Raw genomic sequence first — 27786 nt, 5'->3', positions numbered from 1 at the left:
TCCGAACATATGCAAGATACAGTGGTTTTTATCGACACCGATTACTTGGTGACTTGAAATTGACTCGTGAATTTTGCTCCGAGTCACGAGTCAATCTACATTTCTGATACGCCGAGTCAAGTCAAGTCAAGTCATTTTAGCAAAGTGACTCGAGTCAAGTCAAGTCATGCGAAAAAGGTGACTCGAGTCTGACTCGAGTCATCCCAACACTGCTTCAGGTTCGACTGGACCCCGAGAAACATTGCAGATTTGGCGGATATCTTGCAACGGAGGCAGGCACAATAAATACAATAATACTTCCGATCCAATCCAAACACAGTAACAACTCCACACAAAGACAACCCAACCCAACCCAATTACTTCCTCTTTTCCCAATCCCGCATGCTATCTTACGCATGACTGGTCTTGCAACCAGATAGTCCGGAGTCATTATGGCTCCGTAACCGAGCGTTTACACAGGGTATATATAATGGCACATACCATAATACGTGATGTAACTACTGGAATTCTTTATAGGGCCCGATTTCGTAAAAATAAAGTTTTTTTCATGTAAAACTTTTGCAGTTTTTGAGGCGAAAAAGGTTTTTCAGGTCAAACTACTTCGTAAGGACGGACAGTTCCAACCAGAGTGAATATAAGTAGTACGATTCTAACATTATGTGGGAAAACACCTAATTTGCATATGTTAGGTCAAAATTTGGTCAAAATTTAGCTTTTTAAGGTAAAAAAATGTCAAAATCTTGATTTTTTGGATCAAAATATCCCTCTTTTTTAGGAAAAAGAAATCGCCCTTCTGATGACTATCAAGTCGAAGAAACGAAACCGACTTGTTGCGCCCATGCATGACTTTTGGTGCGTTGTGAGCAAACGTATGCTACGCATCGACCAGCTAGTGGAAAATAAACAAATGCAGACATCGCATTACATAAATTGACTTTTGTTGTTTCTTGTTATTTCATTATGTTGTTCTTCCTGTGACTGGTGGTGAAAAAACAATTCCATGCATCCCATCAACCATGCCTAATAATGCCTAGTTTAATAGAATTTGTTATCCCTTAGGTCAAATATGTGATTATGACGTACTAAATGGTGGGAACATTTTCGACCGCCTTAGGCGATTATTATCAAATAGTTATATTTGTTGACAAGCAGGCCTTATTGTAACATATCGCATGGACTAATAGACAATGGAATGTGATTCGTTGTTCCGCTACTAATATAAAAACAATTGTTTACAATATGCGATTATGACGTATGAATAGCGCGATGAGAACAGCCTTTGTCATGCGACATATAGCACCACGTCCGGACGCGAGAAGTGGCCATACAAAACGCGATAGCACAAGCTCCATATACAATATGCTATTGCGAGATTGGATTTCTCGTCCTAAAACTGGGTGAAACGTGAATTGGTATACATTCGTTATCCTGGTGCAGGTTTGGCAGCAGACTCGTACAAACTATTGATCTAGTCCGCTACATGCCATTGGTGTAGCCTACTTGCGAGGTGTTGAATTATTCTGTCGATTAAACTCATGTTCCAAATGGAATCAACCACCGAGACAACCAAAGTAGAAGTCTAGAATCGATTTTAACCATTTGAGTCGATTTTGTTCGGCTACTGAGTCGTTATTTTTTAAAACTAGGATTAGGCTATAGTTTCTTTACTTTGAAACCATTCCAGCATCCAAGGCATGAGTAGAAGTAATAGCACGCTGCATTGCCATTAAGCTCCGGCTTCATCTTGGTCTGACTTGTGTTGGGTAGCCCTACCGAAGTTGATTATAATAATCAATATTGTTGTGAACGAGTTTTTCTTGTAGATCGAAAATGGATTGTGACTTCTTGTTCACTGTTAAGTGTTCAGCCACCAAAATGAAACAATAGTTCACAATAAACGACCTCCGAAGTATGAATAACGCGATATGGTAGGCCTTTGTCGTGCGATACAGCATCACATCCGGACAAGGAATGGCATGTTAAAACAAGACAACATACACTGCGTATACACTAAATGCGAGATTCGATTTCTAGTCCCACCCGGGCCAACCGTGCAGGATTTGGAGTCATTTAGCTCAGGATATTCAGAGCCAGTCGTGTTTCAAGCGAGCAAAATATTATCTAACGTTGAAAACAAGGTTGTAGGCCTATGGTGCATGGTTGAATTCTGGTCCATGCCGGTATCAGTCTTAAATACTGGATTTTATACATGAGCATTGGGTATGTAAAAATTCATAATCATACTATGTGAAGTGAGGAAATATTTTGCTGTACAGATAGCAGTCGCAATATTCCACGATACTACTATCACTTTCAGTATGAATACCACTACATACTGAACACTGATATTTCCAGTGGTAAATACAATTACTTAACCAAATTATATTTTAATTTTATATTTCCGATATATGTAGTGTAGGATCAAGGCCTAAACAAATCGTGGTATCCGGTGATATTTTACCTAGGTATACTAGGTACCTAGGTGATACTTTACTTAACCCAGCTGATGCAGGAATGCTTGCGACATGACATCCTTTTTCGGATCAATCCATAAAATTATTTTGGTGTGGCGATTGGCAGTACAATTCGGCTATTTTTGGATCATATCACAACAGATAGTCTACATCAGTGGCTCCCGACCTTTTTATCTTCATTCCCACTTCAGATATATTCCGAGCCTTCATTCCCCACTACCCAAAGCTTTTGTCATTACGGAGCCGCTATTTGCTTGTTTGAGCATACACAAGACGCACAACCACACCAGTGTACGCAAGACAATCGCCTATATAACTGCGACGTCAACTAATGAACCTCAAAATTTAGCGAAAACTTTGTTTAACGCCATTCTGGTCGTGCTGGATGCGTTTGTGACGCCATCATAGATCATCCGGAATTTAAAATGAGTTTTTGTGAACAGTGCGCAATATAATTTTCGATACGTACATTCCAGAGCAGTTAACTGGTGACAGTAATCGCGCATGTGTCTCTGTAAATATGTAGACTCTCCTGTATATAGCATGGGTAGCAAATGGGTCTATTCCCCACCAGAAACTATTCAATTTCCCACCGGTTGGGAGCCACTGGTCTATATGTTGTTGTGGGTACACAAAAAATTATATTTGAGGTCGAGTATGCAGAAGAATACCGGCACAATTGCTGAATCTGCGAATTGGTATGATGTGGGGTGTGATGTTTATAACACTTTTCGTATTTGAAACCGATTTCTATACCCTTGTTTGTCACTTTGTCGGACGTGGAATAACTCATATAAATCTAATGGAAAATTCAAGTGCAGTGGCTCTCTATAGCCTTTGCAATTGTAACAACTTGTTTGACTTACGACGCACCACTAATCGTAGCCAGGACCGTAACTGCCGCACCCCAAACCCCCCAATTGGCGGGGGCGAGCTCGAAGGCGGCCCAGAATTATTTCGTGAATTAGCATAAATTATAAAGTATTTTTTTAAAATTTATACAGCTTTTTCAAAAATTTTTCGCGCTCTGCGCGATATCAAGTTATCGAGTATTTTGATTATTGAGTACTCTTTACCCAAGAAAAAAATACGCAAGATAGAAATGGGCATATCGGCGTTGGCCATTACCGCGCCACGACGCACCAAGATATATATTTTGGGCCATGTAACATGCGACTCCAAGGAATGTTCCAGAATGGTCCGCAGCGAGAAAACCTTGACCGAAAAGAACTGCGCTTATACTGATACGTATAGGTTTAATTGTTCATAGGCGCCGAAATGACCGACGCCGAATGTTCCTGTCTTAGCAGTCTGAACCTCACAAGAAAAATACCATCCCGCAGGGAAATATTATATGCCAGTGAAGAAATACCAATTTGAAATCGTGTGCGTCTTTTAGTTTCTTAACCTACGTTATGGCGATTCTATATTTTTTATATAGCAGACAGGAGTTCACGAAATAACATCATATTGGAGTCATACCAACGGGTCCGTCCGCCTGAAGATGTTAAATTAACCTATTATTTACGGGCCCTGCAGTGTCCAAGACACCTCACTCAGCTCTACCGGTAAATCTGATAACACGAGCAGAGAGGACAAGAAATTGATGGCAATATATATGCAATTCCCGATCTTATTGACCGATTTTATTATGAGTTATTGACAATTTTCGCGCTTGGCGCGTGCTCACTGAATAGTACAACTAATTTCGCGGTAAAAGCGAACAACGTCATGGGGGGAGGGTCGGTTTATCACCCTATGGGAGCCCAAGCCCCTAGTTTTTTGCGGGGCCTGACGAAGTGCTGTTTTGTTCCTGCCAACAGGTATACGTCCGAAGATATTTAATTATTATTGAGTGGTCCTAACTTTTCAAACACACCTCACTCCGCTCTACCGGTAAATCTGATTACGTGAGCAGAGAAAGGATGAAAATTGATAGCAATATATATGCAATTCTCGATCATATTGACCGATTCAATCATGAATTATAAAAAAAATTCGCGCTTCGCGCGGTTAGACGAGAAAAACTTACACGTCAAACGGAGACATACAATATAGATCAGGGATAGGCAACATACGGCGCGCGGGCCGGATCCGGCCCGCGGACAGTTTTCTGTCTTACATGATAATGTGGCCCGCGGCACTAGTATTCAGAGATTCGCTACTACTTGCGGAAACGTAAAATTTTAGTGACTGTATGTTATTATACACATGTATGCGCACTGCGCAGTGAGCGAGGGTGGTGCTTACTCGTAAGTTAGTCGAAGCGAGAAGACTTGCATTATCGGCATTTACGATGTACTCAACCCGAATGTCATTTGTGGTAATCATGGTGTTTGTCGACTACAATGGTCATTTACACTAGGCCGATATTTCATATTTTTGATTCCATAATCGTCGACTTGTAGCACGGCACACTTCTAGGCTTTTGTAAGACATCACTTATGCCAGGGGTCGCCAACTCGAAACGGGTCGCGGGCCACTTTGAAACTTCGTAGAGGCCACGGGCCGCATGAATTCAATATCGAGATAAAATAGGCCACACAGTTGAACAACCACGCTATATCTCATCACCTACTAGACCAGGGTGGCCAACCTGCGGCCGTAGAAGGGAAATTTGTGCGGCCGTGAATAAGTAATTCAATTAGTACCGTATGTGTTGGCACCGTCGACATGCAATTTGAATTTACAAATAGAGTCCCGATTTTTGGAGAGATCCTAATTAATCTTCAAAATTTCTTCGCGCTGCGCGCGATTCAATGTGGCTTCGTTTATCGATTTTAATATAGTGGCGCCCTTTGCAATCATAGCCCCACAGTACAGACGTGAACAGCATAGGAAAATGATGCGCCTCATATAGAAGTACCAACTCGGAGTCTTGTACTCCTCACTTTACGGACAATCTTGATGGTAGGTCAAGAAATAACAGGATGCAACCAAGTGACTAATTATAATTGGCCCACCCGAAGATGCATCATCATTTATATCTTGGCTTAATTTTCGAAAAATCAAATCTAGAGTTGAATCTGATGACATGGGATGAGAAATAATAGGAAAAATACTATTATTTATGACGAAATTCATAGGTGAATCAGAAAATATTTTCGCGCTTCGCGCGATTATGTACGGCCCATAACATGACCACATTGACCAGTCACCAGTGACCACTCGCGAAGTCGGTGCGTATAGTAAGCCTATGTGATTAAATAGATCCGGAGTTCACCTGAAAAGGACATGGACACTTTAGCATGTGTATTTGGCGTCCAGATAGTTCATTATGACTATGCCTGGAATGCGGCCGTAGGCTACTTGAGTAGTCGAAATGCGGCCCTGAATGGCAAAAAGTTGGCAAACCCTGTACTAAACTCTAATGAAGAGATATCTTGGTGAATTTGTGGTACCGGACTTATCGAACGCCTTCAAATCTTAATTAGGGATTGAATCGTGTCGATCGATCAGAGAGAAGAAAACATGGTGGTGCCTGTATGACAATGCTGTTCTCAATTCCACATTGTGTTCGTCACTATTAAAATACATTCATTAAATACGATTTATTCCTTGTGTATGTGGATAAATGGACGAATAATGTTTCGATTCAGCAATCCGGCCCGCCAAGTATTTAATTTTCCTATATCCGGCCCGCCGACTGGAGAAGTTGCCCACCCCTGATATAGATGATAAGTAGCGGTAAACAACGTATAAGATGAGGGGGGTCTGGGGGGCGAAGCCCCCCATAAGTCCGTTTATCACCCTATGGAGGGCCCAAGACCAACGTTTTGGGGGGCTGACGAAGTGCTGTTACGGCCCTGATCGTAGCTTTTACAATAACTTAGTCTCGCACCAGTCGTATAGTGAATTAATAATTGTGCACTATAATAATTGCGTAATCAAAAGTCCGGTTCAAAAGCGGATGTAGTGGCAGGTATACAATGCATTAGGACATGGGCGGGCAACATACGACCCGCGGGCCGGATCGTAGCTTTCGATTGATACCAATTTTATCAAATTTAATGCTCGGCAAGCCGGTCAAAAATTGCCGTAGACCAATTTTACAGAGCCGTGAGATTTGCTTGTGTCCACACCATATAGGATGGGCCTACTATGATTGCACTGTGTGTTGATTCATCAGAGAGAAGCAAACGTGGCGCGCCTGTACGACAATGCTGTTCCCAAATCGACATTGGCGAGAAATGGATTTGAAGTGACATTGTTGTCGTATAAATGTATTCATTAAATACGATTTATTCATTGTCCATGTAGATTAATATGCGAATAATGTATCGATTCAGCAATCCGACCCGCCAAGTACTTAATTTTCGTATATACGGCCCGTCGACTGGAGAAGTTGCCCGCCCCTGCATTAGGACGTTTGAATCAGCGACACGCGGGAAAATAAGACGCCAAATGGACATTCTGCTTTCTTTCTCTGAACAATCATGATATTTTCGTAATAACGGTTCGATATGGACGAGACGCGAAGATAATAGTAAATACCATCACTAATATCATCATAAATACACACCCACATTTGTACATTAATATAACTCAAATCCCCCTTTGATGGGTTATTGAAGTATGCGTCGCAAACATTGTTTCCTATATGATGCAAGCGTGTGCAATCGCGCAGTGCTGACACGGACTCTGCGCACGGAAAAGCAGAAGGGGTGACCTTCTCTTAGTCGTTACACAGTGTTGTCCAAGGGAACGCGCAGTGGGTTGGTGCGCGCGGACTCGTGAAGAATTAGAGGGAACGTTGGTCGCAATGGGTATAGCTTTGGGTCCCATGGCACCACAGCGTCTGTTATATATGCATGTAGTATTTATTGAATTTCTTGCAAAACAATTCTTCGCGTTTCGCACGAATGCCTGTGTTTGGTTGGTCTGTGCGGATGAAACTATTTTTACAAAGAAAGAGCGCGAATGGGGCTCAAAATCGCTGAAAAGCATTGGGTTAGAATAATAAGAGCTGAAAGCCGGTAATTATCCTAATCTGAATTGTCAAATGTTTCTTTGCTATACTTGCCATTATAATGTTATTTGTGAAATGTTTCTATATGCTCTAATCTTAATTCTAATCTAATATCTGGTTTTCCTGAAAATACTACAGGAGAAATGTATAGTGCGAATCGAACTAACCTTGCTGTTCCGACGTTTGCCATTCTCATATCATGCTTATGATAATGGACTATGATTTGACAAGAACTGAACATGATTCAATATCCAAGTTTTTGTCAATTGAGTAATTCTGATTCTTATCTAATTTATAAAGAATTGTATATTCATAATTCTAATTGTAATCTAATCTGGATAAAATTGTGTTTCTAATTCTAAGATAATTAAAAGCTGAAAATCTTACCAGAATAACAAAAATATCGAGCTTATGCAGTCGATTAAATAGTCATTATTAAATTCAAAAACCACCGATAACATATTGAAGCTATTGGACTGCGAAAATTACCGAGCATGGCAGAACATGTGCACTTCAAGTCGAACTAGAAGCAGTTTATATTGAATAAATACTACAGTTATAGCTGTATATCACCGGATCAAGATCTGACATCGACTTCGCCCTAATTAAATCGGTCAATATCTATTTTTCCAATTCTATTGATTGCGAATAACGGTGTTGCTCGTATAAGAGTCCTCAGCCCATATGATCTGTGGTACAATGCATAATACTATTCTGCATAGCGTTGGTAATTACGCATTCCAGTGAAAACAACGATATGGATTTTGATCTAACACATTGAAATTATTTGACTGGTCCGGCCCGCGAGCGATTAAAACTCTTGAATCCCGCCCGCGACCCAAGTTGAGTTTGACACCCCTGTTATAGTGTGTAATGAGAAAATTAGTACGTTACATCTCTACATTATAGTTGCTAACTCATACACAAGACATAAATATAATTATTTCTAAGCAATTTATGCTATTTGTAAGTTTATTTTCGTGCTACGCGCTATTTAATCCGACGCATATAGATATGGATATTGGAACCCAGCACCGCCCTCGCAAAAATTGCAATCGAAAACAAATAAAAATAACCATCATTGACTGAAATGGAGTTTAATTGGAATCGCAATTATAAGATAACGGTATATTTCTAGAGTCGGTAAACGCCGTTTGGATGCTTTAGTTTAGTCGTTTGCCTTTGTTCTGGAGATCGCGAAGATCTTGGACGTCATCAGCTTCAGTAATTCTGGCATGCTGACCTTTTCTGTTAATCAGCTTATCATTTTTTGAGCTGAACCGCGGAACATTTTCAAATTGGAAATGAGCTCGCGGCCATGACAGGTTGGAAACCACCGGATGTGTATTGTGCAATATACTGGTGTATTTTATACGTCTATATCAGGGGTGGGCAAACTTTTGAGCTCGCGGGCCGCATTCAACATCTGAATCCATTCGCGGGCCGCACTATATAAAATTGGGATTATAAACCAAAACGCAATATTCGTATTTGATTATATAGTGAGGACATGGAGATAACATGAATGCTTATTTAAAACAAACCAAACATTGCTTTGATGATATCATACACGCGTCAGGAACAAATGCGAGGTTTCTTTGGCGGTTGGACGTTAATAACCAATTTGTCAAAACAGTAGATATGAAAGTCGGTGGTCGATTCTTAGAACAGGATTGAAATTTAAATCTGTGAGCAGTGATCTGCTCATAGATTTACTAATTGCACATTTGGTTTAGTTCCAGGACACACAATGCTGACAGCATCATAACCATGTTAGCTTCAAACACGATTCTACGGCGTGTAGATAAAATATAAATATCCTAATTATACGCATACAGAGGACGAATCTACCTAAGACGCGCGCGAATCGTTTTTTAAGCACATCACTGAAATAGTTAAAACTGGAGTTGCCAATCTGAATTGACACTCGTGATCCGAATTATGTCAATCTCGTTTAGGATTTTTGTGAAGTTTTGCAGTTGAAACCTTTCAAACTATGTGGGCCTTGAGATCGGGCTGTCGCGCCAGGAATGAATGTACGAAGTATTTATCTTAGAACAGTGGTTCTCAAAGTTTTTAAAACACGCCCCCCCCCCCCTTATGATGGTGAAATATTTCGCGCCCACCTTATCCTCATATCACAAAATGCAAACAGGATGCTAGCAAACCTAATGGCTAGTTTGATGGCATAGGAGGTTACGACTGTGGATGAGATTTTAAATATGAATTGCATGTAAATCGCGTATAGCGCGAAATTTTTTTTAGTTGAGCTCAGCTTCGCGGCCCCTTCAGATGCTTTCTCGCCTCCCAGTTTGAGAACCACTGCCTTAAAATTATCATTGTGAAGTATATTAAGAAAAAGTTTAATCAAGTCCCTGCATTAATCCGATTTTTAGTACTCATTTTATCAAGACTCTCGCGGGCCACACAGAACGGTGTTGCGGGCCGCATGCGGCCCGCGGGCCGTAGTTTGCCCACCCCTGGTCTATATGGAAGAACCAACATTATTGACAGAATTCATTCACAAATTTTACCAAGCAGATGCTTATAGTAAGCCCGCTTGAGGTTGCATGGATTACCCCATGATGGGCCCAAGATAAGTGCTTTTTTGGGCGAAAGGTGGCTGAAAAATGTTGTTTCGGAGCTGGTTACAACACACAACCAGATAACCTCACCGACCTCACAGTATAGCAGGGCTGTCAAACACACAACTGGCGGACCGGATAAGGTCCACCAGACGATTTCGTCCGGCCCGTGAAGAAATCTGTTGCAGACCCATGCAATCACCAGAGCTCACATTAGAGATGGCTCAATTCAAAACCTATGTTTCATTCCACTCCTGTATATACTCGACAGGCGAAGCTTTGCTAGTGTGACGTCATATTGACAGACAACGTGTCCATACCCGATTGTAAAATCCGCTAGTGGGCGCAAAAGAGTGCCCATAATTCGATTCACAAAAATACGTCCTCCGGAAGGAGTTGTCCTTCTTTTTCCAGAAATCGAAAAGGTCCTCGGAAGGCTTCCGGATGTCCTCTTTTTGGCAACTCGTCATCCTTTATAGTTCTGACAGCAGCCAGACGATTGTACGGGGAAAATTAACCTATTTTCCGAATGTCAATATATGGTAACCTTGATACGCATTGTCGACTGTTATCAGTGACAGACCTAGCTTGGATTACCCATATAGTCTAATCTTCATATATTTTCTCAGCGCACATGCACTCGTTCACGTGACAATAACCTGTATAGTATATGAGAGTTTATACTCAAATCCGCCTAACGGTGCCTCACAACCATGTGGAAAACAGCAGTGTTTTTATTCGCTATGTTGTGCGTGTTAACTGCGTTGAGCATAGTATTATCATCGCTGTTTCTGTATCCGCAAGGCTCCGGATGGTGGCAGGTGGCTCGGAATCATAATCAGACAAGTTGCAGCAGACACGACCTGTTGGGAAGAGTGAAAATTCCCACTTTGTCAGCTGCGCATTCGTCGATAAGTATAACAGAAGCTAGTTTCGGACTATTGCATGGAGGTGGCTTCTCTCCGCCAAACTGTAAATCAGAATATAAGGTTGCGATCATCATTCCGCTTCGAAACAGGGAATCGCAATTGCGCACATTACTCTCCCATATGCACCCGATATGGAAGCGGCAGCTAATTGAGTACCGGGTCTACGTGATCAACCAAATAGACGGGGAGTTGTTCAACAGAGGCAAGTTACTGAACGCGGGAGTGTCTGAAGCAAGCAAAGGTAAACATAATAAGAATACGTTAATGTAGTTTTATTAACCCGGGAGAAACTTACGGTCTAATTAGCGTAACTGACTACTAGCGTTATCTAGTTGTACAAGTGTGCTTCGTCGTACTGACAAGAAATCGAACTGCCGTCCAAACAACCATACATTTAAAATATTTGTTTCAACGATTCATTTCGAGTTAAATTCAAACCTTCACCGAGACGACATCACCAACTTGCATTTCAGACGAACAGTACGACTGTTTCGTGTTTCACGATGTGGATCTACTGTTGGAAAACGACCAGTGCATGTACCTCTGCGATACCGAACATCCCCTACATTTGTCGATGTACATCGATATATTCGGGTACAAAAAGCTCGACTATTCAGTGCAATGCTCTTTCAACGGTTAATACGAATCTTGGCAATTCTGAAATCGATATTTTATGCGCTTTTTCCTGTAATTAAGGTAAGGATATGCGCAACAACCGCATCATGAGCTTCGGCGGGGTGTCTATGGCGACCCACACGCAGTATGTCCTATCGAACGGTTATTCAAATATCTACTGGGGTTGGGGTGCTGAGGACGACGATTTTTATATACGAATAAAGAATGCAAGTAAGTGTATTTCGTTTGAATCCAACCAGACTTAAATAACTACATAATTCTTTAACATGCATGCACTCCAAACGAAGCAGCCCATATTATATAACTAAGGAAATTAGAGGTTCACGATCAGAAACGAACCTTGGTATAGGTTCTGCATTGTGAACCCTTTTGATATATTACAATTTATCACGACAGTATAGCATTTGGTTGAAATTCGTTGCATTTCAACTTCAGAACGCTCTATGCATGGCGCTGGCAGCATAAACAAAACATGCACCTATACCTTGCCAATCTCAATAATTTTAGTTGCTTTGTTACAAAAGTATGCTCGAAATATTCAGCTTTCTATGAATTAATATTCCGTCACTTTCTGCTGTGAGCTTGACCAGCAATCACACAACATCAAGAACGAAATACCCTACATGTAGGTAATGATGCTTATTCAACCAATTAATGAAATTGATATGAATACATCGTTGTCTAATGTCAAAACATCTTGATTACTCCAATTGCTTTCAAAAAGTCAACACGTATACTTCAGAATTGTTGCATAATGTCGCTAGGTATCGTGCACACTGTTCGTTATTATATCACTTCACTGAAATGTCGGGCTGTGATCGACAGTGTGACGTGACGTCATAGGTTCACGTTCGCGTTCCCGCGAACCTGAACCGTTCTGTGGCTCACACCATCTCTAGTAAATGTCATATTTTACATGTATCGTTTTAGTTGAAGATTCTAATATATCCTATGTGCGGCACGAGCGTATAATTTTTTGCCAAATTTAATTCGATTCAATTACAATTCTATGTCATTGCAAAGCACATTTCGTAAATCTGTAATCATCTCGTATGTCCGCGTGTAATGAAGATGTCGAATTCCTTCTTTGTTTGTGATTTCGTAAGTAAATTTCATATTTTAGATGTGTCGTTTTCGTTGAAATTTCCAATATATCCTGTGTAAGACACGGACTAATATTTTGTCAAATTCTATTCGATTTAGTACTAATTAGTGCAAGTTTTTGTTGCAGTTAAATCCGTGGAAAGTTGCATTTATTTTTCACAAAAGTTGCTCTAAAAAGTTGCTTTTATGGACAATTTTCTTGAAAATATTAGGTTATGAGATGCTCGAATCGATCCGTATCCAAGGCACTGTATTAAAACTCAGTGTTAGCGTCTTCAACAAAATCAATAACCTGAAATAGTGACCCAGTGAAAATATAATTTTCGTCGGTCCAGCCTGAATGTACGTCAAATCAGAAATGACCTCAAATTTTAACGACAGTGACATAATCAAGCGATCCATTTACACATAGTGCCAAATATTTCCAGTAAAAAGTTGATTGCATGAAAAAACTTGCAAAAAGTTTCATGAAAAATGGAAAATGTTGAATGAAAATAAATGGAGAAAAATTGCAGAAAGTTGCACCATAAGATTCCTTCAAACAGCTTAAAACAGTATTCTACATAACTTCCGAGTATTTAGGAATCTACCGGAAGCTGTAAAAAAGTTGCAAAAGTTGCAAAAACTTGCCGTAGTAATAATTCTATGTTATACCAATGCACATTTCGTAAATCTGTATTCATTTCGGATGTCCACGTGTCTTGAAGGCAGGGCTGTGGAGTCGGAGTCGGAGTCGGTGGAGTCGGAGTCGGAGTCGGGGTAATTTTCGCTTGATGGAGTCGGAGTCGGAGTCGGAGTCGTGAAAACTATAATAGCTGGAGTCGGAGTCGGAGTCGGAGTCGGTGGGAAAATACTGACTGGAGTCGGAGTCGGAGTTTGTGAGAATGACTATGATTTCGACTCCGACTCCGACTCCAACTTCTCTATTATGAAAACATTTGCTTTCAAAGAATTTTCAATATAATTTTTATGTACCACCAATCACTGTTATTGTCAACCATACCGATCAGGTGCGGCCAGCCCGTAGCACGCAGGCCAAATTTGGCACACGAGAAGGTTAGGTGTGGCCTGCGAGGTAATTCTCGAAATTATTAATGACATCAGGTACAATTGCAAGGCCAACCAAAATTTGGTTAGCATGACCGCGAAATTTGATGATGACTAAAACAACAGTTCTGAGGCATTGACGTATCCAGGGGTCAGCCACATTTATCCCAGATCTTCGTATATGACCATGAAGTAGAATATTTCATAGCAGATTTATTTGACTTGAAATTTTTCTCGGTACTTCGCATGATTCATTGTCACTAGATTTCTTGCATTCAGTATTTGAGCCCCCTTTTGAAAATTATAAATACATATTCTTCACAGAATTGAGTCTAACTATATTCGCAATTAGGAGATACGGCTTCGCTTGTGCACTCGCAGCGAGATCGTCGACAAAACATTTGCACAAAATGATAGAGGCATGTTCACTGATACCGTCGATTTTGCTATGTCCAAACGTCGAATGATCCTGTCCTTGCCAAATGAGCCCAGTGGTATACAGATGCGACCCCCAATGTATGTTTGCGACATATTTATTGATATAGCTATAGCCTAATTCAGTCGTTATCTTGCAAAAAAATTTCGCGCTTCGCGCGACCAGGGCCTGATTGCGCACTGCACAGTTGGATGACATAATGTTATCAATTTTAGAGCGTAGTAATATAAGTCTTGTTTGCAATGTTTCATAATTCGGTTCGCTCCTAGCGACGACTAAAAGAAGGTTATCAACATCCCCGTTGCCCGCGCAATGATTCGTAAATCTCAGGTATCCCTCTCGCCGAAAAAGTTGCCCACCCCTGATATAGATAAAAGACATTACTTGCAAATTACAACTCAGTTGCAGAGGGGAAGAAAATCGCAAGATGCGCTTTCGCGATGCAGTCAAAATTGATGCAATTTTTGGAATTATACCATGATACTGTGACAGAGAAAATGCATCGGCTGGTTTCGTAAAATTGTAAAAATATGTAAATATGACCAAACGATGCTTCCCATTTGACAAAATTAAAAATATTTGTAGTGTAGCTTAGCTGTTTGGGTCGAACAAATGATTAAGAAAGACTGCAAGTCCCAATCCTTGAATGCTTGATTAAGTACATGTAGACTAGACATAGGCTATGGTCTTTGACTACTTGACTAAATTCTATTTATGACCAATGTCTATTACTAGTAGTAAGAGTGTTTGTGCTTGTAATCAGGATAGTGTGTAATGACAAAATTAGTAAGTTCAATTTCTTTATTAGTTACTGAGTCATACACAAGAGCTACATTTGGATTTTTTATCTACATTTTTATTATACAGGATTGGATATATGCCATATTTGAATGATTCATACATTCCAGGATATTAGAGAGTCCATGTTATAAAAACTTGAATAAGGAAGGATATTTAGCAAATCTTTATTTCTTGTTAATTGCATAGTGGATAATTCGAGCTGTGCCACAATGAAACAAGTCAGCATGCCACAGTTAATCGTATGTTTGCATATGTTTAATGGTTGTATGATAGTCATTCAACCGACAACGTAGCATATAATTTTCGAGGTAAATTGGTAATAATGCTGGAGTCGGAGTCGGAGTCGGGAGTCGGAGTCGGTACGTTTAAAGACCCAGGAGTCGGAGTCGGAGTCGGAGTCGGTACGTTTAAAGACTCAGGAGTCGGAGTCGGAGTCGGAGTCGGTATATTGAAAATGTGTGGAGTCGGAGTCGGAGCCGGAGTCGGTGGTAAAATTTACCGACTCCACAGCCCTGCTTGAAGGGGTGGCATTTCTTCTTTAGGGTCATTTTGGTGCGCAAAATCCATATTTTAAATGTATCAATTTCCTTGAAAATTCCAAAACAGATGTGCGGAATGGCGGAAGATTTTGTGAGATTCAATTCCATTCAGTTCTAATTCCTTATTATTTTTAAACCACATTTCTTCAAGTGTGGAATCATTCCGGATAACCGGATGCATTTAAGGGGTCAGATGTACAACTATGCCTTTATTCTCCGGTGCCCCACATATCGCCACCTGAGTGTTTTAGCATAGTGTCCTATATGGTTTCGACACAGGCAAATCTCACGCCTCAATGAAATTGTATCACGTCACAATTTCCATTTGGCTACAGGCAATCTGACGGTCATTTTTGACTGGCTTGCCGAGCATTAAATTTGGTAAAACGGGTATCAATCGAAAGTTGACTCTGCACTGATTACGGAAATATAACTTTTGTTCCGCTCGTGGCCCAGGAACTCCCACAATCAGTCTCGAATTCTTCATTGTTATGGAGATTGGCATTGGGACGCAACAATGCCGTCTGGCGAAACGAGAGAGTAGCTCAGGACGTAACAATGCTGTCTGGCGAAACGAGAGAGTAACTCAAGGGAAAAAGAGCCAGATACCATTGTTGCGTCCCAATGTAAATCTCCATAACAATGAAAAATTCGAGGCTGATTGTGGGAGTTCCAGGGACACGAGCGGAAAAAAATTTATATTTTCGTAATCAGTGCAGAGTCAGCTTTCGATTGATACCCGTTTTACCAAATTTATTGCGCGGCAAGCCGGTCAAAAATGACCGTCAAATTGCCTGTAACCAAATGGAAATTGTGACGTGATACAATTTCACTGAGGCGTGAGATTTGCCTGTGTCGACACCACATAGGACACTATGGTTTCAGCCTCCTTCATGAGAAAATCTCCATAAGTTACTCGGCAAAATATCTCGGCGTCACTATTGATGCCAAAATGTCTTGGAAGCAGCATATTGAATGCACAATGTCAAAACTAGCTCGGTGTGTGGGAATAATGACCCGTCTGCAATCTTTGGTTTCTAGATCAATACTGCGAACTATCTACTTCTCACATTTTCACTCTCGCCTGCAATATGGAATCGTAGTATGGCCATGCATGCAAAACTTTTCTGTACAGAATCCGAACCCTGCAGAATCGTGCGATACGGTTGATCTCATCTGTACCCCTACGCACCAAATTATCGCCTTACTACCGCAAGCATAAGCATTGAATTTTGCGATTTGACGTACTATATCGCTACGAAGTATCAAAAGTTATACACAAATATTTTCCAATAGTTTGAATCCTGTGGCGGATGACTTTTCATACCTGCTAAAATGTTTACTCCTATTACACGAGAGCCTCTTCAAAAGGAAATATCTACTTATGTCCACCCAATAGCAACCTAACTAAGAAATCTAGGCCTACTTAGGACCTATCATCTGGAATGCATTATCACGAAATATCCGTGAATTGCTTTATATTAGATTCAAAAAATACCTACTTAATTACTTCGTGTCGTCATATTAACACTGTTGTCCTGCCTCGCCCAAATATGGCTTCATTGATCATTTGATCTTGTGGTACCGTCGTTTAAATTTTCTTCTTTATTTTCCCTTTTTCCATTAACGTTTTTACAGCCAGACTAGAGACAAGTTTACCTCGTTGATGCTGGTGTCATCAGAATAGTTGACCTTCACGATCGTATCTACCATTTCTATCTGATGCCGAATACTGTGCATTAGGGTTGTCCAAAATTTGGAAAATCTTAAAAATACCCCGTGATTGTGTCTCATTCCATAGATTATTGATAAAAAAATAACAATGAGCCCAAAAGAAGCTCACGGGAAAGCCGTTAAGATTTCGGCCAAAGCGTTTTAAAGTAGCTGCCCAAGAATGGGCGTGCCACCGACCATAGAACGGCGAGAAGACTAGTAATCAAATAACCACGGCTCCTGATTGGCTAATTGGCTATGCTTCAATGATCACCACAGCAACAACTTGCTGATTATGTGCTCAAGGAGTCTGCTACCGGTGGGGATTCTGAAATCGCGTTGTTGGTAGGTTGGCAGATGATGATTTAAGATTAATCCAGGACATGTTAAGGTACGAAATACATGATGAACAATCAACAGCTGCTTCACATAAACTTCTACAGCATGACTGCTTTGCTGTGAAGGAAACGGCTGTAGCCTACATGCCGTGTTTTCATCGAGGGAAAGCAAAGACGCTTATGCAAGTAGTGAACGAATTCCCCGTTTCAGAAGGGATCCATCATCAGTGAATACAAATATAAATCTTGACCATGACACTATACTTTGTGTGAGCTTATTGGACTCAAGTTGTAGTATATAGTTGATATTTTGAATGCTCTAGGGATTGACTGAATCAGCCGGTTGTGCTTGGCAGTTATACTTACAGCAAATTGAATTCACATGTAAGTGTTGTCAAAGTCCTTAATGATGCTGCAGAAAAGAGGTGTAAAGTAAGCACAATGCTGGATATCATGTCCAAACTATGCTGGATACTATGCAGTATAGTCTGTGATTATCTTTACACCTATTTTCAGCGAGATCAATAGGGACTTTGACATACCACATTGGGCATAGCCTGTGCGAGTGTGCGTTATCATTGGGGACTTTAGCAACACTTACAAGTGAATTCAATTTACTGTAAGCATCTGAGGAGTGCCAAGCATAACCCGCTGATTCAGCCGATTCCAATATCATTTAAAACGTCATCTATATATTACAGCTTGAGCCTAATAAGATCACACAAATTACGGTATCGTGTCATTGATAAGCTTTATATTTGTGTTCACTGATGATGGATCCTTTCCGAACGGGGAATTCGTTTACCGCTTGCATAAGCGCCTTTGCTTTCCCTCGGTGAAAACACGGCATGTAGGCTACAGCCGTTTCCTTCCAATAAAGCAGTCATGCTGTAGAAGTTTTTGTGAAGCAGCTGCTGATTGTTCATCATGTATTTCGTACCTTAACATGTCCTGAATTAATCTTAAATCATCATCTGCCAACCTACCAACAACGCGATTTCAGAATCTCCACCGGTAGCAGACTCCTTGAGCACATAATCAGCAAGTTGTTGCTGTGGTGATCATTGAAGCATAGCCAATTAGCCAATCAGGAGCCGTGGTTATTTGATTACTAGTCTTCTCGCCGTTCTATGGTCGGTGGCACGCCCATTCTTGGGCAGCTACTTTAAAACGCTTTGGCCGAAATCTTAACGGCGTTCCCGTGAGCTTCTTTTGGGCTCATTGTTATTTTTTATCAATAATCTATGGAATGAGACACAATCACGGGGTATTTTTAAGATTTTCCAAATTTTGGACAACCCTAGGCCTACTGTGCATGCATATTTTCTCTACGACCATCATTTCCGTCTGTTTGTCTGATTGGAGTATTTGGTTGTATTAAGATTTAAAGTAGTCTAGGCCATAATCTAGGCTATATACCCATCCAAGAAACAAAATGACAAAGCCCGGAACAAACGAAGATGTCATCTTGCTGAGACTGAAAAAGATGGACAGAAAACTGGAAGATACGCTCGCTGAAGTCAAAGTGTTGAAGGAAGAAAACAAGGAACTGCGCAACATCATCTCAGAACTGCAGACTACAGCTGAAGATATCAAAAAATCTGGTTCTGCCGTAGAAGAACTGCGAAAAGAGATAGAATCTTGCAAGACTGGCATGGAATTCATGAATGCAGAATTTGAGGACACCAAAAAAAATCTAGAACTCGCCTCACAAGAATCCATGCTCAAGGAAGACGAAAAAATTGAGTCAACTATGAGATTCCTGAACAAAAAAATATCTGACCTAGAACGCACCAACGACAACCTGGAGCAGCAATCTCGAAACAACAACCTGGAATTTCATGGTGTTCCCCACTCCGAAAAAGAAAATCTGCCTGAAACTATCATGAAAATAGCTAACGCCTTGAAAGCTGAGATTACTGCGCCACAGATTGTGCAGTGTTATAGAGTGCGCTTCAAAAATAAGGACAAAACAGGACCCGTTATAGCCAAATTCTCTTCAGAGCAACCAAAAAAAGAATTCCTCAAAGTGAAAAAGGCCAAAAGGGATATCAAGGAGTTTGGTGTAGATGGAATGAAACAACTCTTCCTAAACGAAAATTTAACAAATTACAGAAGAGATGTTTTCTTTGAAGCGCGAGCTGCGAAACAAAAAAAAGCTTCAAATACCTCTGGACTGCAAATGGAAATATCTACATGAAAAAGAATGATGGCGCACCCAGAATCCACATTGAGTCAAAGGATGACCTTGATAAACTCAAATAGAAACTGCTATACTGCTCTCACACTGCAAACGCAACCCACACTAAAAAATGGCTCAAAACTTTTTCAACGTGAGCAACTGCAGATCTATCAATTCAACGAATAGTAGTGATATCCCATCATCTCAAGGAATTTTACTTGCACACTTGAACACAAGATCCCTCCAAGCTCATCTAGATGAAATTCCCCCCCTGTTTAAAATGTTCAATTGCTCACCAACCATCATCGGAATCTCTGAGACCAAGTTGAAAGAACATCCAACGACTAATGTTAACCTGACAGGTTTCAACTTTTTACACTCGCCATCTAAAACGAACGCTGGAGGTGTTGGACTATACATCAACGAAGGTCTGAGATATGACATGATGCCCGACGTAAAATTTGAAACCGAAGGCGTAGAATATATATTTGTCAGAGTACACGCACAAAAAGCTCTCACAGTGGCAGTCATCTACAAACACCCAGGAACAAAGCAAGAGACTTTTCTTGACGAATTCTCAAATATTCTGGAAACGCTAACGGCAGCTAACGAACAAATATTTATTATGGGAGACATAAATATTGATATGCTGAAGACCACCAACTTTAACACATGGTACCGTGAAATGCTTGATTCTTATGGAATAGCTCAGATAATTACTGAACCCACAAGAATAGCTGATCAATCCAAAACTCTACTAGATCACTTTTACTGCAACACTCATCAATATCACATGTCCCCTTTTGTGCTCCAACACAGTATGACTGATCACTATCCCATCATCTGCCACATGAAATTGGCCCTGCCACATTGTGCTAAAGAATTTGAATCTCGAACGCCCTTAAACCCACGCGGTATTGAGGAGTATATTGAAATTGTCAGCAATACCTTCAACAACTACAAAATTCCTCCACTCACAATTGACAACTACAACCGCCATTTTGAAGAATTTATTGAGGAACTGCGGGCAGCCCTTAACACATCTTTCCCAATTAGGAAAGTCAACCCCAATGCAAGGCGCTTGAAATCGAAACCCTGGATTGGTCATGACATACTATTTGCGATCAAAACAAGGGATTGGATGCATAAGCACTACTATCTGCAAGGCACCATCGAAGGCAAAAAAGTGTACAAAAAATATGCAAACCAAGTGACGCATATGAAAGAAAATGCCAAAAAGCATACTTCCAAAAAAAATTTGAAGAGTGCTCCAAAGATCCCAAGAACACATGGAAAACCATTGGAGAAATTATCAACCTAACTAAAGGTAATGCTCCCAAGAGTGCTGATGACATCGAGCTACTCGAGAATGGCAGCATCATCAAAGACCAGCTTGCAGTAGCAGAAAAGTTCAATCAGTATTTTTGCAACATTGGTCCGGATCTTGCATCTTCAATACCAGACTCCTCCGATGACTTTCTCTCGTACTTGAGTCCTGGCCCTCAGAAATCCATTTTTCTTGAGCCGACAAGTAAAGGAGTAGTTGCGATCATATTATCTGAAATGAAAAGTAACAAAGCAGTAGGACCCGATCTCATCCCAACTCACTTTCTGAAGCTAGTCTTTAATATTATTGGTGATGTTATATGCATTTTCTTTAATGAGTCGATACGTCTAGGCATTTTCCCAGATGCACTGAAAACTGCCAGAGTAATGCCAGTGTTTAAGAAAGGCTGTAAAAAGCTAATTTCTAACTACCGACCAATATCTGTTTTGCCAAATCTTGCCACGGTTTTTGAGAAACTGATTGACCGCCGACTAAAGAACTTTTTTGAATTGAATGCAGTACTGTCTCCGACTCAGCATGGATTCAGATCCAACCACAACACCAACCATGCAATACTATCAATTGTCACGGACTATTACAAAACCATCAAGCAAAAAGAAAGTGGCTGCAGCATTTTTATCGATCTCCGCAAAGCTTTCGACACAGTTAACCACAGAATCTTAAGATACAAGCTGGAACACTATGGAATCAGGGGTATTGCAGCAACTCTACTTGAAAGCTACCTGGCAAACCGCAAACAATTTGTTAAACTGGGGTCATTAAGAACGACTACCAGAGATATAACTTGTGGAGTGCCACAAGGCTCAGTCCTTGGACCGACTTTTTTCCTCATTTATATTAACGACATTGTTAATGCATCTTTATTCCGCACAACGCTATTTGCTGATGATACTCACCTCTTCATAACCTCCAACACTGTCGATGGTTTGCATGCATCTGTGAATATGGAGCTCCCAAAAGTGTCGAGATGGCTCCAAGCAAACAAACTAAGTTTGAATGCAGATAAGACCGAGATGCTCGTTTTAAATAATGCCAGTCATAATTTCACTGTGAACATCAATCATAAACAAATCTCAATATGTGACTCAGCAAAATATCTCGGCGTCACCATTGATTCCAAATTGTCTTGGAAGCAGCATATTGAATGCACAATATCAAAACTAGCTCGGTGTGTGGGAATAATGACCCGTCTCCAATCTTTGGTTTCCAGATCAGTGCTACGAACCATCTACTTCTCTCTTTTTCACTCTCATCTGCAATATGGAATAGTAGTATGGGGAAATGCATGCACAACATTTTTGTGCAGAATTCGAACCCTGCAAAACCGTGCCATACGGCTGATCTCATCTGTACCTTTACGTACCAATTTATCGCCTTACTACCGTAAGCATCGAATTTTGCGAGTTGATGAACTATATCGCTTCGAAGTATCAAAAGTTGTTCACAAATATTTTTCCAATAGTCTGCCTCCTGTGTTTGATGACTTTTTCATACCTGCTAAACATGTCCATTCCCATTACACGAGATCCTCGTCTAAAGGAAACATCTACTTACCCCCACCCAATAGCAACCTAACTAAGAGATCTATCGACTACTCGGGACCTATCATCTAGAATGCATTACCACCACATATCCGTGAATTGCCTTATAATAGATTCAAAAAAGCCCTACTTGATCACCTCTTGTCGTTACACTAACACTGTTGCCCTACCTCGCCCAGACATTGCTTCATTGATCATTTGCCACCATTAGTTAATTTTTTTTTCTATTTTCCTTTAACTAAACATTTCTTCACAGCCAGACTGTTCAGAGTCAAGTGTACCTGTTTGATGCTGGTGTGATCAGACTAGATGACCTTCACGGTCTTATCGATCATTCCTATCTAATACCGAATACTGTGCACGCATATTTTCTGTACCACCATCACTGCCGTTTGCTATGTATTTTGGTTCGATGAAAATAAAGACTCTCTCTCTCTCTCTCTCTTTATGTATTTCGGTCGGACTCTCTCTTTCGAAATCCAAATCGCAGCCTGGTGGCGCTGGTGTCAAGGTGTAGAATAGGGCCCTTCAAAAATGACTTTTTTCTCAAATCGTACTGGCTACTTGATAAAATTGTTAGGTACTTAATTTAAGCCTACACACCAAATTTGGTTCAATTCCAACCAGTAGCCGCATTGCTACAGGAGAAGAAAGTTTCTATTTATTATATAAAAATAAATAACAAAAAATTTCAAAAATTTTCTGTTCACCCCATGAAAGTGTTAGGTTGTCTATAGAAACGATGTTCACCAAATTTGGTTCAATTTCAACCAGTGGCAGCGGAGTTATTGCCGTCGAAAAATTTGGATTTGAATAAAATAGTATTTACGGTGACCAATTCTTTAATTATTTATTATAGTGGTACCCACCTTAAATACTATACTATTCTATTCAAATCCAAATTTTTCGACGGCAATAACTCCGCTTTCACTGTTTGGAATTGAACCAAATTTGGTGAACATCGTTTCTATAGACAACCTAACACTTTCATGGGGTGAACAGAAGATTTTCTAATTTTTTTGGTATTTATTTTTATATAATAAATAGAAACTTTCTTCTCCCGTAGCAATGCGGCTACTGGTTGGAATTGAACCAAATTCGGTGTGTAGGCTTAAATTGGGTAACCTAACAATTTTATCAAGTAGTCAGTACGATTTGAGAAAAAAGTCATTTTTGAAGAGCCCTGATGCACAGAACTACTGAGATAAATGATTTTGCCTCGACTGTTTGTTTGCTCGAGATCGATCATCCAGGCTGCGTAATAAAATGAACCAAGACACAATATTGATGTTATTGCAGTCGTTTTAAAGCACTGGTCTTCATGCCCAATTTTCAGCGGTGCAATTTTTTAACAGATTACTCCGTTGTGAATCCATACGGACGCAAGTGCTCTTACAGCATGATAAAGCACAAACGAGACGTTGGCAACCCTCCAAACCCAGCAAGATTTTACGCGTTACGAAATGCCCACAAGAGACGGACTAAGGACGGTTACAACAGCGTCAAGTAACGCCTATAATGATTGGACTCTTCTCCATTTATAAACCAACCATATGCCATTTCATTTCAGGTACCAGGTCATTTCCAAAGAACTCTTGTTGCTTTACACCAGTGTGACTGTAGACATCGGAAAACCATCGAATGAGTTACTAAACTTTATGCGCAACTGTGAAACGAAAACATGCCCAGTCAATATTCCGTTGGAGTAGCTGCTGTTTCGCACAGATTGATGTACGGTGGTTTTGATAGTGGCAATACAGAAATTTATGTACGCATCAGCCACATTTAGGGCTGTGTTTTAAACAAATGGTCCTTCAAAACACACATACTTAAAATTTGTTTTGAACCATGTTTTATTCAACGGCATTAATGAGGCAAAAACATCAATTGCTTTTTTACAAACCCGTGTAAATATAACATAACCGCTTTTTTCGAAAGACCATGTATAGCTAGGGTTTCATTCAAAACAAACGGTGTTTTAAAACACTTTGTTTAAAACAAACGGTGTTTTAAACAAAGGCCTTTTAAAAAAAATTCAAGCTGTAAAATTACGCCTTTATTGTGTAAATACTTTCCAACATACACGTTGTATGAGTCTACGGACAATTACCACCCGACATAGCGCTCGTATATCGATATGGGATGGTTGAACCCTCAAAATAGTCGGTTCAACAGCAATAGTACAGCTATTTCGTCAAAGGAGTTATAGTTACCCTATATTTTTAATTGCCAATGTCAATCGACTATGACGTTACAAGTGAATGATCGTGACGTTATGGCTTAAAAACACAAAAACAATGAAAACATGCTTTGAGCAAGGGCCTTGTTTTAATCGTGTTTGTTTTATATCAATTTTTTTTAAATGCAACCCTAATTGGGGTCGGTCCATATTATGCGTGCAGCGTTTTTTACCCAACCTAACAGTGTTAACCTATAGCCAATAACATTTGGAAAAACATTTTATTTTTTGAGCAACCCTAGTGCGCATGCATACAAATGAACCAAATATGATAATTGAGCGGTACACGTTGTTTTTCATATATACGTGGTCAACTGGTCATGCCATCATAACTAAGAATAAGCAATAGAAAACGTGTTCTTAACTTAAGCCCTGTTCAAAACAGCTGTGTTTTGAGTGTTATACTCCAACACAACCCTGCACACTGCACAGTGCACAAACTGCACATGTATCTGCTATGTTCCGTATTTATTTCTTTACCTATTCTTACTGACTCAGTTGGTTCACAGTCACACCCATATGTCGATATGCAAAGAGGTGCTTTACTCAATCAAATATCAACCAATAAGTTCTATAATTATATACCTTTGTATACCTAGATTTTTGAGAGGATTGTCTTTTTATTCTCTCACTTCCATCGATTATAATTATATCTTTATCTTAGTTAATGAGGTGTCCGTAATGCGAACTTATCTATATGCATATACATTATACACAAGTCATAATGCGCATCGCCTGCAATGGTAAGCATAATTCATAGACTTATAATAGTTGATTTTGTGGAACGGCCTGTCTCGTTATTCTTTCAATTTCATGCGCTCGTCCGTCGTTTTGTGAGTTGTGTCTGTATATTTCGCTGATATATTATAATTTTGGTAATCCTGATATTCGTATTGTTAATCATGTTTTAGAGTGCAACAATTGCATTTTGAATCGGATCCAAGTGGTACGAGCATATTCACTCGAATGCATCAAATATCTATTTGTTTGCTTGAATAATGTGTTCATATTGAAATGAAACCGAATCTTTTCGGCTGACACTTGTCAGCGATAATTGTCAGCAACTAGCAGAGAATTCAATATGACTATATTAATATATTGTATACTGGAATTCTGTACCTTGCAGCAGGCGTGCTGTTGCATGGTCAGTTGGTCACCTGCTAGAGTTGAATCATGAGTTCCACGTTGTGGCTAGGTAGGTATACTCAACGTGCAGTAGCAGACGAACGCTTGACGCCTGACGCCTCAAGGAGAAGGCGTCGAGCCGACGACAGTATTGCCTCAGTTACATATATTGATCCAATGGATGGAATATACAGCAGGATATGGCGGAATGGTCTATATATAATTGCAACACACGGGCTTATAAGTGAAAAGTCACGTAGTGACGAGAAGAAAGACATAAGTGATAAGTCACGTGATATACAGATATGGGCTTTGTACCATAAAGAGATAGTATATGTTATAAGTGTATAAACCGCAAGAGGGCGCAGGGCGATCTACAACCCCCAAGATTCTCTTATCTATAGATATGTTGCGGTTACGTCCGTAATGCGACCTTATATATATGTACACATAAGTAATTGTACGCATTTGCCTGGACTGATAAGCATGATTCATTGACATTTCGAACGTGGTCCATTAATTGAGCTAGTTTGAGATACAAGTTAGCCATTGCAAACACGCTGTTAATGAGGCCTTTAGGTGAAGCCCAATATGTTGAATACATCTCCGGTGTGAATGTTTTGTAGGAAGCAGACTTGTAAACACTGCTGGATGTTGAAAATGCGCAACTAGAGCTAGAACTACTCTTTTGTCAAAACTCGCAACTAGAACTAACTACCGCAATTAACTGACTAAAACCCAACTAGAACTGGATTCAATTCCGAAGCAAGAAATATTGGAGCTATATTCGGCATTTTAAAAATACGGAGATTCTGGTTGGAAAAGGGAAGGGTTTCGACTTCATAACCCACCCGCCGGCTACGCGCCTTGATGACTCTGAGCTAGCAGCGTCTGCAAGAACATCACAAAATATAACATCGGTAACATGTTTCACTCCAACCGACGACAAGCGCAACTAGAAATAGAACAATAATGAGTATACTTGTGGAAGACCATCTGATATTGTAAATGTAAAGAGATTCAACGACCGTTTTCAGAGAGCTTTTCTATACGTCCTCACACTCCTCACAGCACCCAGCTTGGACAAAAAGGAAGTATCATAGTGTGCTATATGGTGTGGACCCAAGCAAATCTCACGGCTCAGTGAAATTGGACTACGTCACACTTTCCATTTGGTCAAAGGGTATCAATCTGTCACAATACCAAACTCCGTTACAATGCAGCATTCGAGACTGATTTTAGGGGGTTTCAGGACCACGAGCAGAAAAAAATTTGTATTTTCGCAATCAGAACCGCGGTAGCTTTACGATTAATACCCGTTTTATCAAATTAAATGCTCGGCAAGTCGGTCAAAAATTACCGTCAACTTGCCTTTGACCAAATGACAAGTGTGACGTTGACCAATTTCACTGAGCCGTGACATTTGCCTGTGTCCACTGCAGAGATGAGCATTGGATTGGACTTGGATTGGACAGGATCAGGATTATGGGTTATTTTCGTTGGATCAGGATCGGACCGGATTGTGATTTTGAAAAATAAGGTTGGACTTGGACTTTGAGCATGCCAAAATCCGGACTCGGGCACGCTGATTTCGCAACCAGAAGTGTGGGTTTATTTGTAGGATATATAGCTCAGTGCGGGCGGATGGAGAGAAGAATTGTTCCCAGTGTTGCCAATTGGCGTTGATTCAAGTTGATCGGTAATGTTCGGCGCAGTAGTATGTTCTCACCAAGATATTGTGATTTGGCTGGTTCTTTCGTCTAGAATATTTTATGTGATC

At 40.3% G+C, this 27786-nt stretch overlaps 1 protein-coding gene across 1 annotated transcript; it reads left to right on the top strand.

Moving 5' to 3' along the window:
• The first annotated feature begins 2050 nt into the window (after positions 1-2050).
• On the top strand, positions 2051-26020 carry LOC145435593 (beta-1,4-galactosyltransferase 3-like). The gene is made up of 5 exons (XM_080312878.1): positions 2051-11198; positions 11431-11592; positions 11654-11803; positions 23998-24148; positions 24213-26020. Exons 1-5 carry the CDS (start codon positions 10742-10744, stop codon positions 24349-24351), a joined length of 1059 nt encoding a protein of 352 aa, XP_080169004.1. The 5' UTR covers positions 2051-10741; the 3' UTR covers positions 24352-26020.
• Positions 26021-27786: the final 1766 nt, after the last annotated feature.

Source organism: Botryllus schlosseri, chromosome 3, assembly GCF_051294905.1.
Source record: "Botryllus schlosseri isolate E-star chromosome 3, Bs_hap1, whole genome shotgun sequence".
Taxonomy (NCBI): domain Eukaryota; kingdom Metazoa; phylum Chordata; class Ascidiacea; order Stolidobranchia; family Styelidae; genus Botryllus; species Botryllus schlosseri.
The sequence above is the reverse complement of the archived record's forward strand: the minus strand, read 5'-3'. Positions and strand labels throughout refer to the sequence as shown.